The sequence below is a fragment of the Girardinichthys multiradiatus genome, chromosome 1, assembly GCF_021462225.1.
Source record: "Girardinichthys multiradiatus isolate DD_20200921_A chromosome 1, DD_fGirMul_XY1, whole genome shotgun sequence".
Lineage (NCBI taxonomy): Eukaryota > Metazoa > Chordata > Actinopteri > Cyprinodontiformes > Goodeidae > Girardinichthys > Girardinichthys multiradiatus.
Window position 1 is genome coordinate 42594725 of NC_061794.1, and position 13529 is coordinate 42608253.

The following is a 13529-nucleotide window of genomic DNA, read 5'->3' on the forward strand; positions in this document are numbered from 1 at the left end:
TACATGATCATCCAGGAGGAGTGAATGCTGCAAGTCACTGACTGGATGCAATCTGCTGGGTTTCCTTAGACATAAAAACTTTTTATCCAATTTGAATAAATAACTGAATCTGACTGCACTGTTCAATGGTTAGGATTAATTGGAATGTGTGAACCTGACTGTTGTGAAGTGCCTTGAGACAACAGGTGTTGTGAATTGGCGCTATATAAATAAACTGAATTGAATTGAATTAATCCATTTTAAACTAATGAAAGTCATTGTCTTTGTTCCTCATCTGTTCTTGAATTCCTTTGGACCAGGACATGATAAGCGTAATCCTCATTTTTAGAGGTGCTTTTTTTATTTACTCATATCATCTTTGTCTGGCATTAAAATTGATTTAATCTGAACATTTAAGTGTGACAAAATATCAAAACAGAAGAAATCTGTGAGCGAGAAAATGCTCCTTTTTGTTTGTTTGTTTATTTATTTTTGTTCATGTTTTTAGATTTTTTATTTTCCGTTACACATTTTGATGACACCATTCACTCAGACCTGGAACACCTACCTGAGTTTTCACTACATGGCTGACACAGTCCAACCTGTAAGGTAGCAGCAAGGAAAAGCCAAACATCTTTTAATATATCTAGGCAAAACAGCTGGGAGTTTAAGGGCTACAATCCTTAGATAGTTTGGTCAAAAGGAGTCTTTGTTCCATTTTCCACTGGGGAGTGGTTACAGATAAAGTTGTTCTTTTTTCTCCTTGCGGGGGAGGGAGAGCTTGTCTCCATAATGACTTTACACTAAAGTCTACTGAATATCTTCTTTGACCTAAAGATGTTGAGTTAGCATCAGTATCTTCTTTAGAAAGTTTTCCTAGTGGTGGAACAGGGGTGTGTTTTAGGCAACATGTGATCTTTTTCTTGAAACATCTGTGTTGCAGTAGTGATTTCACTGTGCTCTTAATAATTATGACATTAATTATGACATTAATATATGTTTATGCTTTTTCATACTAAAATCATGCCCACCATGCGTGGAATCACATTGATGTGGATTTGTAACTGATCTGCTTTGGGTGGGTTCAACTTATGAAATAGGAAGAACGTGAAATTTCCCACAACTCAGCCAACCTGCTTCTGCATCTGCATTATAAGAAAAAAGAAAAGAAACCTCATGTAACAGTGAAAGGTTTGAGGCACCCCTCCCCCACTTCCACATGGTCGCTGATGCATGACGTGAAAATAGTGGAAGACCTACAGTTTAGGTGAGTTACACCTCGAAGTGTCACGCAGCCTCGTGTCAGCACACTAATTCACTTTATTGTGACCTTTTATTAAAAGTGAGGGGACGCTTTGGCAGCAGGTTGATACAAGGTCAGAGCAGTAAACAATGCAGAGCACACAGTAGACGTCACAGTATAGAGCTGTTATTGTGAGTTTTTGGAAAAATAATCGAATCGCATGTTAAATGCGTTAATAAATTAGCAAACCTTGCACGCCTTGTGAATGTTTTATAATGAATTAATATTAAAACAGTAAATCTCCAGTTTCCCGGGTGCTGTTTTCTGTCATTTTTCTGTCATGTATGACCACGTGATTGCCGTGTGGGATCTTTTTTTTTTTCTTCTTTTATGTGGGGGTGGGGGTGGAGGGGTGACGCATGCACGCGCTCTACATCCCCCCCCCCATACTCCTCGAGACAGAGTGGCACAGCGCACGCGCCTCAGAGCTCAACAGCTGCACGCAGTGAGGAGGAGTCGCCAAGTAGAACAAAAATGATTCACATTCAAACAATTGATTAGGTGAGCCGTCCACCAGCACACACACACACACACACACACACACTCACTCACTCAGCGACAGAGAGCAATGCGTGAAATGAAGAAGCTACCCGACACAAACAGCAGCAGCAAAAAAGCAGCGTGGCGGCTCACTCCTTCCTATCACTATAGTTGATACTAATCCGGAAATTGTGACTTGGTAGGTATTGTTTGGTGAGTTTCTCCAGTTTGCTCTCAGTTCGAGAACAGCAGGAAAAAAAAAAAAAAGAAAAAGTGGGGGACTGTTTCCTAACTGATTCTGGTATGCTTAAAATGACTTAACGCGACGAGTTCATAAATTATGCTGGTGACCTTAACGTGTTGTCGTGGTGAAAGTTTTAGAACAAACGGTTTAATGTTGCCATGACAAAAGCGTCGTCGTCGTGTTTGTGCTTGAACTGAACTCATTTCATGTTGTTGTTTCATTGAATTGAAGGCTAAGCAGCGACGTTGGAACGTGATAGAAAACTGTGCGACTTTAAAAACAGCAAATGAACTCCTCGTGTTCGGTTTATAATGCAGAAATAGAAGCGTAATAGCCGGTGTGTTAAAATAGACCATTTATTTTTGTTTTAGCTGCGTAAAAGTGAACTGCTACTTGTAGCATCCCCCGCGACTCGATTAACGTTGAGGGTCCCTCATTTTTTGACCACATCTGTGCTCTTTTCAATAACAAGGTGACTAACAGGAACACAAAGCACGATGTACTTTAAAAAAAAAAAAAAAAAGGCAGAAGAAACTAACAAATTGCTCAAGTTTCGCCTCGTTATCGAAAGTATAACCGGTGGTCAACTACTTAAAGTGGCAATAAAGTCAAATTAATAACTTTAAGTGATAGACTTGATGTCCAAAACTATCAAATGTTTAGATTTAGTTTGGATTTGACCTTCATTACAGTGAGGATTTTCCTGTTAACATATTTTCCAAACTACCTTTTAAAATGGTGAGTCATTTTTATGTAAGTTCATACATTAGGTAATGATGGCAGAAACAATAAAACACATCAAAATTTTGGTCTAGAAGTGTTTAATTATGACTGCATAGTTAGTTTAAGCCTTTCCACTAAAATCTAATTCAGCTTAAGTCCCAATTGAATGATTTGGAGTAATTTTAGACAGGTTTTAGTCATGCACAAACTTCAATTTAAGTTCCATTTTACAAAACACAGAGGTTAACTTTTTTTAATTGGAAACAACTCTTTTTGGTGTTTAAATCCTAAAAATGTGAATTATTTACAAACTCCGAACAAAATGAATCAATAAGCCATCTGACACTGAATCTGAAAGGAAGCATTTATTGTAGGAAAGGTGGTCCGATTAAAAACAAAAGTGCCTATACAACGTTGCCATCAAGCATTAGATTATTTTTCAGCAATTAAAATGACTTTTCACAAATGTTGAATGAAAAAGTTCTTCAATACCATTAGGAGTTTAAACTGAAGAAGCAAGAATGGCCTCTGTAAAAAGCATTTAGCGTAAAACTGTTGAAAATAGGAAGCATGAACATTCTGTTGCTTAAAAATACATTTACATATACTAAAATATGAAGAAGTCAGGTGTTTGTTTTCCACAGATCAATTTCAGTAGAAGTCCTCTTCGTTGTCTCCCTTTCAACTTCAGGTTTATAATGTGTCAATTTGGTTGCTTAGTTAAGTTGTCTTTGTGCCTCTAAGCTTCTTATCTGTCGCCTCCATAATAAAAACAAAATCCTTGTCTGCAGCGCCAGTAAGGGGATACTCCTGAACATTTAACTTTTGGCCTTCATCTTGTTTTGCTGCTCTTTAGAACAACTTTTATACTTTGCAGCATTTAGAAGAAAGATTCGGTTTCCTCCTCTGGATTCTGTTGTCTTTTGTTATCCCAGGGATCCGTAACTGACGAGACGGAGAACAATATCAGCACCTGCTACAACTATTGAAAGGTTTAAGTTTCAAAATACATCAGGTTATTGGGAACTGCGGCTTTATGTGCTGCGAAGCCCATAAGAAAGTTTATAACTTTAGTTTTTTTTCTAAAATGTTTTACCTAGTTGATCCAGTTAGTCCACCAATCAGCCAAGCAGTTCATACACTAGGACTCCGTTATACATGCTGTGAATGATATAAACAGGCTTTTAATGTTCTACACCACCAGGGCATCCTATGAGTCAGAAAAAGGGTATTTGTGTTGGTTTTTTTTTTTTTAACCATTCAGGCATTTAATATTAAAAAGGCCACATTAAAGGTTATTAAAACAGGAAACAGGTTGCCTTAAGCCAATAAGCTTAAAAGGAAAGAGTAAGTTGATGATTAAAAATGTTTTTTTCTATTAGAAGTTAGTATTAAAACCAACAAGAATTTGGTGAAACAAACACATTTGCTGAGATTGAAGCTATGCTGAGTCTTTCAGGTTAGTGTGGTTCTTGTAGTTTTCAGAAACTACAGTTATTCTGCCTGCTGTGACAGAAAGGAACATTTAGTTTTTATCAGTGGTCTGTATAGAGAGGAAATGAGTTGTCTGTGTAGCTGATTGCCTAAAACAGATATATTTCCTGTTTCAGTATTAGAAGGCTGTCTCATGTATTTAAATCTGATTATAGGTCAGTTGTGTGTAATAGTTTGCCAATCCTGTTTTGATATTAAGCAAATCCTAAACTTTTTTTAGGTTTCTCTTCTGGGCAGTGTGCTAAACCTCAGAGGAAAATGCCAACTCACTCATTATTGCCATTTGTGGACAGCCCAGATGGCCTTCTCCAAGATATCATGATTAGTAACAATGCAGGAATCCCAGGGCCCGGTTGCAGCATGACACCGCAGAGCAGTTGTGCGGTGAAGGTCGTGTTACAGTCTGAAGACGGTGTGCAGCTATCCTGCATGTTCTGTGACCAGATTTTTATGAATCAGGATGAGCTTGGCCCACATGTGCTCACACATCACCCCACTACATTATATGAGCCCACAGTGCTGCGAGTTGATGCAGAGTTTAGGATCCCCGGAGAGAGATCCCGACCCAAACCCGGCTCCCTCCCTGTGCAGAAGGAGGAGGTTCCCAGCTGCATTGTTTGTGGTCAGATCGCACAAGATGCCAACGAACTGGAGACCCATATGAGGAAGCACAAGGACTACTTTACGTACTGTTGCAACATCTGCGGACGGCGGTTCAGAGAATCTTGGTTTCTGAAGAATCACATGAAGATGCATGTGAAACCGGGACCAAAGAGCAGGGCTGTCCTGGACCAAGAGGCCCCTTTCACCATTAATGATGTCACACAGGAGCCTCCCTTGGAGCCCGTCGTGTCTGTTTACAAAATGTGCATGGTATGTGGGTTTTTCTTCCCTGACCATGACAGTTTGGCAGAACATAGTAAGGTTCACAACCGAGAGGCGGAGCTAGGTAAAGAGGAAGTCAAGGAGAAGATGAATGGAGCTACTGAATCTCTAGCTAAACAGGAAGCATTTTTAGGTAGTCTCAACCTTCAGCCTAGCTCTACAAATAAGAGTTTAAACAGTGCAAGGTCATCTAAGTGGATTTCCCAGCTGGATCCCTTTACTACATATCAGGCCTGGCAGCTTGCTACAAAAGGCAAGATAGCAGTTGGTCCCAACAATACTAAAGATATCGGTCAGGAACTCAGCACAGATAACGAAGACTGTGGCTCTGACAAGGACGAGATGAGTATTATATGGTCAGAGTCTCAAGGAGACAAAACTGTGAAAGAGGTGCTTGGGAGAGAGCTCCGGTCGCAGCAGCAAGCGGTTGCAGAAACCTCAAACCCTCCACGGAGGTCACTCATGCAAAAACATAAGGACAAAGAGAGGCCAACCACTTGTGAGGAATGTCAGAAAACATTCAGGACCTATCACCAGTTAGTTCTCCACTCCAGGATCCACAAGCGTGAGAGAGGTGGTGAAGACAGTCCAACTTCTGCTGAAGTGAAGATACCAAGAAAAATCTCACAGGACCCAGCAGAGGAAGGACACGAGGAAGCTTTAGAGGAAAATTTAATTTCAGGTAAATCTGGAGCTCTGCCCAGGCTGCTACTAAGTGCTCCATCTGCTGACAAGATGGGTAATTACACTCATGTGATTTTGTCATTAATTTCTTAACTTTTTTGTTTGTTTTCTAGTCGAAGATGGACTCGATCGATCGAAATTCAAGTCCAAAGAATGCAATTATTGTGGCAAATCATTCCGATCCAGTTATTACCTCACAGTTCACATGAGGACTCACACAGGTGTGTATAAATATCACGTTTGCCTGAGTTTGCAACCTAATCCATTATTTTGCAGTAGTACTCCTATCCCATAAACGTTTTCACATTTCATCATGTTACAACCACAGACTTGTATCAAGTAAATCAAAATGAAGAGGATAATATTGATACAGGACGTTTTTCTTAAAAATCAAAATGTGAAGAGTGTGGCATGCATTTATATTTAGCACCTCTGAGTCAACACCTTTAGGTGCAGTCACACCTGCCAGTCTTTGGTACATCTACCAGCTTTGCACATCTAGACACAGAAATCTTTTGCCCATTTTATTTTGCACCAATAGCTTGAACTCAGACAGAATTGATGAACAGTATTTATAAATGGCAATTTGTTCGTTGTCCTGCTAGAAGGTGGACCTCTGCCCAAGTCTTTTGCAGCTTCTAGCTGGTTTTCTTCAAGGATTTACCTGTAAATCCTTCCATTAACTCCAACCAGCTTCCCGGTCCTTGCAGAAGAAAAGCATCTCCACTGAATGATGCTGCTACTACCTTGTGGTCGGTGTGTTCAGGGTGATGTGCAGTGTTAGTTTTTCACAACACACGGCCCATTGGATGAATGGGTGGATGACTGATTGTAGTGTAAAGCGCTTTGGGCTTTCCGGGAACTTGATAAAGCGCTATATACGTGCAGGCTATTTCTTGAAGTTTTTGTTTGGCCTCATCTGACCAGAGCACCTCCTTGCACGTTTGCTGTGTCTCCTATATTCCTTGTAGCAAACAATTGACAGTTTCTGCCACCTGAGCGGTGGGTCTCTGCAGCTCATTCAGAGTTGCCATGGGCCTCGTGGCATCTGCTCTCTGATGAGTGCTCTCCTTTCCCAGTCGGTGAGTTTAGATGAACAGCCGTGTCTTGGTCGGTTTGCAGTTGTGCAATACTCTTTCCAGTTTTAGTTGATGGATTTAACAGAGCTCCATCCGATGTTCACAGCTGGGAATATTGTTATTAATAACCTAACCCTGCTTTAAACGTCTTTACAGCTTTATCCTGAACTGTCTGCTGTGTTCCTTTACGAGGCTTTTTGTTTCACTTATGTTCTCCAACAAACATTTGAGGCGTTCCCAGAACAGCTAGATTTATACTGAGAATAAATGAAACACGGAGACTTTAGTGACTAATTGGGTAATTCCAAGGCAATTGATCACACTGGATATTATTTAGGGGTAGCTGCGTAAAGGGGGCTGAATACAAATGTATGCCAGACTTGGAAGACAATGTTAAATGCATGGTTTTAAAATTCATCTGAGTTTCATGCACCCAAGCTAAAATGACCGGATTTAAATGTTTTCCAGGTGAGAAACCTTATAAGTGTGCTTATTGCAATTATGCGGCCGCTCAGAAGACCTCACTAAAATATCATTATGATCGTCGCCACAAGGACAAACCTGCGGAAATATCCAGCAGATCTGTGCCTTCACTACCTATTCTTGATGGTAGCCCTGCTTCAAACAGACCTAAACTCTGGGATTCAGAAGCTAATGGAACACCTGAGGATAGATTTGATGGCTTGGAAAAGAAACCAGACCAGCATATTGTCCAAGTAAACACAGAGCACAGGGATGTACATGTAGACCAGCCAGTCGTGGTGAACCCAGAACAGGAGGATAAGAACTCTGAGGTCCCTTTAAATCTGTCCTTAAAAGTGTCTGGTTCAATAGCTGCTGGTGCAGTAACAAGATGTGCATTAACTCTGAATTTATGCTCATTCTGTGCGTATAAAACCCTTTACCCTGAGGTTCTGATAATGCACAAAAAGTTGATGCATAAAGACAAATTAGATAATAGCAAGAAGAATAATTATGGAGGCAATGTGAAACAAAGACGTTACACAGGGTGCCCACCTGCGCTGGACGGGAAAGATGTTGCTCCACTCCAAATGACTGACAGACCCCACCCTCGCCGAACAAAGTCCCCGCTCTCAAGACCCTCCAAACACGAAGAAGGTCTTCCTGTTAACCTGCCTCATGGCCAAAAGCGCTCATCTGTACATGCAGCAGGCCAAGCTGTTGTCCATTATAAACAAAACACAGAATCACAGCCCAACCGGGAATACTCCAGATACACAGAAGTCATGAAGAAAACCAATGCAGGCAGCAAGTATATTATGGACAGGACAGCTCCTCTGGACAGGGTGGGGATCGGTGAGAGGAGCTACCCATCAAGGAGTGGGGCCATTTGGAACTCTGATGCTGCTCGTCTGTGCCTGTCGAGCAGGTTTGGGACCCTCCCCCAAATGGATTTTGGTGACCCGTCTGGAAAGAGATTGAAGTTTTCTGCATCAACAAACAGAGAGGTTGAGACTGGTGAGAAAATGTCTTTGAGAGCGCCACCAGTGGATGGACCCAACAGACTGTTAATTCAAGTAAGAAATGTAAAGCCAGGATCACAGGGGTCAGGTCCATCCTCAGCTTCCGAAGCTCTGTGTCCAATAAAAACCGGGTCTGCACCTCTGGGAGGAAGTTTGGAATCAGACTGGAGCATGATGAACTTTCTGCCCTACACACCAAGTGATCTGGCATCCCTCTACCACAGCACACCAACAAACCCCAGTCATGGAGCACTGGCCAACCCTAGAGCTGGTATGTATTAAGTTTTCATATTAAGCAGGGAAACTCAGCTTGTTTTGTTAGTTGTAATTGAAATGAGACGTCAGTATATAGTAACATAATTCTGAGTTTGGAGAGTTCATAAAATATTCTTGCTCAGAGGCCAGAAGTCTACTGTACCAGCCCTTACCAAGCCTACCGAACCTGCAGAGGAGAGATCCCTCAGCCTCATTCTCAAATCAGCGCTACGGGACCACTGACAAGAGCTCCTAAAGCAAAAAGTACCAAGGTAAACCACTGGAAAATATGTGGAGTAACGTACAACAGATCTTTCTTTGAACTTCAAACCCTTTTTATTTGTCTTCCACTGGATTGAAATTTGTGATCCCCGATTTAATTTTGTTTCCACCTTTTCTAGATGTAAACAGGGCTGCTACCTTATTTTGGAGAACTTTATGGAAAATGTATTTGATTTCTGGATTTAAAAAGAGACTGTGCTCAGACTGTGCCTTTGGTGCCTTTAATTTAATGTAGATTCAATAGAAGAACATTTGTGTTGTGTGGAAATTTCAGGGGTTGAGAATTTCATTATAGTTATTTTCTTATCCAAATGGGTTATGTGCACAGATATTTCTCCACACTGGTATATTGCTGTCAATTTAAATATTTATCTAAAGCCATATTCCACCCACACTAAGGTTCAAATATCAGGCTGTTATGTAAGAATGAAACAAAGGGGGTGAAATGACATGAAAATTGCCTGAACAGGAGACAGGGTTAGTGTGAAAATGGCTGCTTCATTCACCTTCAGGCAGCAATTACACAATTTAGTTTTTGTCTCTTCCAAAACACTGGAGAGTGAGAAGTTTGATAGCCTCGGCCCATTAGTTTACAAGCAGGCTACAGTAACAGTTTCCTCTGGATGCCCTACCTCATGCTGCTCTCTGTACACTTAGTCATTTTTATAGCTGCTGCAGCTAGAATGTCAAGAGCTTGGCTACCTTGATAAATGACTTATTGCAGAAATTGTCAGACCAAACATCACACACTGTGGTACACAACTGCATCCACATTTTGGTTGTCAATTAACTTCAGATGTTTCAAACAGAAAATACTTTAGTTAATAGATTATTTATGATGTTACACTTATTCTTTAACTGCCGGTGCCTGAGATCCATCAGCTACAAACTGTGGATCCGTTTGTGGTCCAAATGGTCGTTCAGTTGGTGCACTTTCAGTCTGGAGTAAAAAGAGTGTTGAAAGTGTGTTGTTCCAAGTGACCTTTTATGTGTGCCATGACTGCAGTCTAGAAACCACAACAACCTAAAAGCAGCTGTTTTGATTAATGATTCAATTTAATGTGAACTGTGAAGAAAAGTCTTAGGATGTCTCATTTACACGATGCCCGGGCATCGCTCGTGTAGTTCTGTGTTTCTGTTGCATTAAAATGCCTGAGATAGTTGGGGGGTTTTTGTATTCAGCTTGCATGTAAACCTAATGTAAAAATGATACTATTGTTTTGAAATTTGTATGACATTTCAGTAATAAAAGTGAGAGGCAAAGGACTCGTCAAGGTTTTTCTCTGCCTGGCCTTATTTTGTCTCCTCAGGTAAATTCAGCAGCAGTTTTTGAGCTTTGCATTCATTCCATGGAAGGATAACCATCCAAGTTTTTTTAATTTTTTTTTCCAACCAGCCATTTCTATGTATTCTGTTAAACACGTGCATCTTAGTAAATTAGAACATCATTGAAACGTTTCTTTTAGTAACTTTATTTAAAAAGTGAAACTTGTATAAAGATTCATTACATCCAGTGATATATTTTGGGCCTTGGTGTAATAATTTTTGAAGATTATGGCTTACAGCTAATGCAAACCAAAATTCATTTTCTCAGAAAATATTATGCAGGATGAATAGAATGGATATTAAAAACAGAAAAGTTATGGCCTACACAATCATTGGGAAAATGCCGACTTGATTTTTGCCCCACAGATAATTATTGACGTAAGCCACAAAACGTCATTGCTGAAAAAAATAGCTCTTCACTTTGTTATTGCCCTGCATATAAATGGAAAGTTGAGTGGAAGGAAAATAATGGTAGAAGATGCTTATGCAACAAGGGGAGTTGCACACATTGGTGAATTATGAAGCTAATCCCACACAGAGACATCCAGGACATGAAGGGGAAGAAGAACTGGACTGTTGCTTAGTGGTCCAAAGGTCTTCTTTTCACATGAGAGTAAATCTCACATTTCGATTTAAAAACTAGGTCCCGGAGCAATTTCTGTCGTAGCGGTAGAGCATGCCATCCATATAGGGGGGCTTCGGTCCTCAATGTAGCTGTCCCTGATTCGAGTCTGGACCCTGGAGACCTGTGCTGCAAGACCTCCCCCTTTCTCCATCCTGCATCTTAAAATGAATAAAGGCTTGCAGTGCAGCAAACGAAATCTTAAGGAAAATGTTGAGAAAAAGGGGTGAGGCAACAGTCAACTGCAAATGTTTAGTTCTTGCATTTTTGATAATTTTATTAAAAAATGGTTCATCTCTTTTTATAAATTAAAATAAAGTGAATCGTTCAAGAACAATCTTCCTAAAGCTTAATAGTTAAAATCCTGTCAAATAAAAACAGCCTGCTTCAATATTGTGTGAATAGAATAGAATAGAATAGAATAGAATAGAGATAACCTGTATTGCCCTGCAGTGGGAAAATTCAGGTGTGTCTGCAGCAAAATAACAGGCAAAATGAAGTATATAGGTACTCACAAATGTAAAAAACTAGAAAGATCAAAACGTAAGACTACAGTAAAGGAAAAAAATACAACATAAAAATAAATACTGTTCAGTTATTAAAAGGGTGATTTGATTTTGGCCTCATCTTTTTATTAAAACTCATCTGGAAATAAAGAGTGCCTAAAGATAAGTTGTGACTTTTTTTTCTTCACTGTATCAGAGTTGGTGCAATTCGTTGAATTGCAGTTTTTTGTTTTACTTACACGCTTAAACCACCAGAGGGCAGTATTTACTCAGTCCAGATTGTTGGCTTGGGTGATTTCTATTTTTGAGCAGAGGAAATACTGTTGCAGCGCAGTTGTATTTTGTAAAATCCTACAGTGATTAAGCTTATAGTGGAGTTAAAGAGCAATGGGGCAAAAGGAGTTATAGCAGGGTTTATAGTGAATATTCATTTACATATATAAGGATGCCTTCATTTTGAAAAGCAAAAATGTTTGCAAGAGAATGTTAAGACTTCACAGAGATTATGGCAACGCCTACGCCATAAGTGTTAGTTTCACATATGTGTTGCCTATCACCTCTTAGATGCACCTGAACAGCACAGCAGGACTATATAATCTTTACTTGTTGATTGAGTAGCTACTTGTAAAAAGAAAAAAATAGAACCTTCTGAGATAAGTTTGGAAATAGTCTCTACATCCACAGAGACATCAGTACACTGTTGTTGACTTTCCATATCTATAAAAGGAGACGACAGACAAAACCTATCCCTCCTGTGCAGTCCGTAAACATCAAACTGCAAGAGACAATCTTCACCGCACTGAGCATTTTAAACTTTGATTCTCCCTCCCTCCCCCTCGTCAACCCCCTCCTCCCTTTTTGAGAAGACCACATCTGTTTGCTGTCGGTTCCCCTGGGCCTGCACTGTGTAATCTATTGCATTAGCTCACATTAGTGCATATCGCCCATGGGCCTCGGTAATCACAAACGCAAAATGAGCATTTCACTTAGCATCACCCTCATGTTCCCTCACACTGGCAGACCTAGAGCAAAGGCGTTCTTGAAGACGCGAGTCGACAACAGCTTATGACATCCGTCCTGTTACACCCGATCCCCACGTCAAAAGTGTGATGGTTTTCATGTAAAGCCTCTTTAATAGGCCAAAATAGGGAACACTTTGTTTTCCATCCTCTGTTTACTTCCTGTTCTGGATCTTTCTTTGTAACATGAGATGCTTGAGGAGAGGTAATGTTTCTCCCAGAATTCTGGTCTGACTTCAATCATTTCTAGACGTTGTGGGCCCCCTTTCCCATATGCTTTGCTTTGCTGCTAGATCATTCTTCGGTATGCAGGCCTTTATCATATTTTAATTTGATGCAGTTTTTCAGTAGATTAGAAATGCATTACAGAAATCAATTTGACATGTTTGAGTAAAACTTTGATTCCAATCTAGGTGTCTTTTTAGGCAGAGCGAAACCAAGGCATAAACAAATTAAGCTGCTGCTTAGGGCATCCAGACCAGCAGGGGGCACCCAAGAAAACCTTATCAGAGAAGTGTCAAAACATCAGTCAAAAATGTTTATGTTTTTGAAGCATCAGCCCACTTTTACCTTTGCTTTAACGGTTATGAAAAGCAAAAATAAGAGTGTCATGAGTATTATGGTTGTCAAGTAAAGCCTAGTAAAAAGGCCAAAATAGGGAATACTTGTTCTCCATTCGGATTTTACTTTTTTCTGGATCTTTCTTTGTAATAGAAGACCTCTAAAGAAGTAATATTTTGACCTGACTATTTATTCATCTTTCAGGCACTGAGGGATATTTTGTTATGATTCTTTTTATTGCAAACTAAGCTGCTGTTACAAAGCCCCCGGCCAGCAGGGGGCCCCGAAAAACACAGATGTCAAAATGTTTGTCAAAAAATACGGAATTTTATTAGCCTAATTTGAACATTTTATTTGATGGTCATTGAAAGTAAACGAATTGAAACTTTGTCAAAAACAATGTGTGATCTATGTGTGATTTAAAGAACAAAAAAAAAATAATAATTCCAAATTTATTAGAGAATAAAAGTATAATTTAATATTAATAGTTTAGAATTTTATCATTTATGAAAAACATGCTGCTTGTGTCTGAGCTTGAGTCACATTTCATGTACAGTATAATTATCAATTAATTATGACTGCCCAGGTAAATTGGTGGTGAAA

General features: G+C 39.8%; 1 protein-coding gene across 5 annotated transcripts in view; it reads left to right on the plus strand.

Annotated features, from left to right (window-relative positions):
• Positions 1-1658: 1658 nt before the first annotated feature.
• Positions 1659-13529, plus strand: part of znf217 (zinc finger protein 217) — a 48072-nt gene continuing 36201 nt past the window's right edge. The window contains exons 1-6 of one of the 5 annotated variants that reach the window (XM_047374609.1): positions 1659-1783; positions 4444-5790; positions 5906-6013; positions 7340-8626; positions 8754-8882; positions 9012-10170. In XM_047374609.1, coding sequence (XP_047230565.1) covers positions 4482-5790; positions 5906-6013; positions 7340-8626; positions 8754-8866 — 2817 coding nt within the window. In that variant the 5' untranslated portion in view covers positions 1659-1783; positions 4444-4481 and the 3' untranslated portion in view covers positions 8867-8882; positions 9012-10170. The other 4 variants (XM_047374619.1, XM_047374581.1, XM_047374600.1 and 1 more) reach the window with 4 other exon arrangements.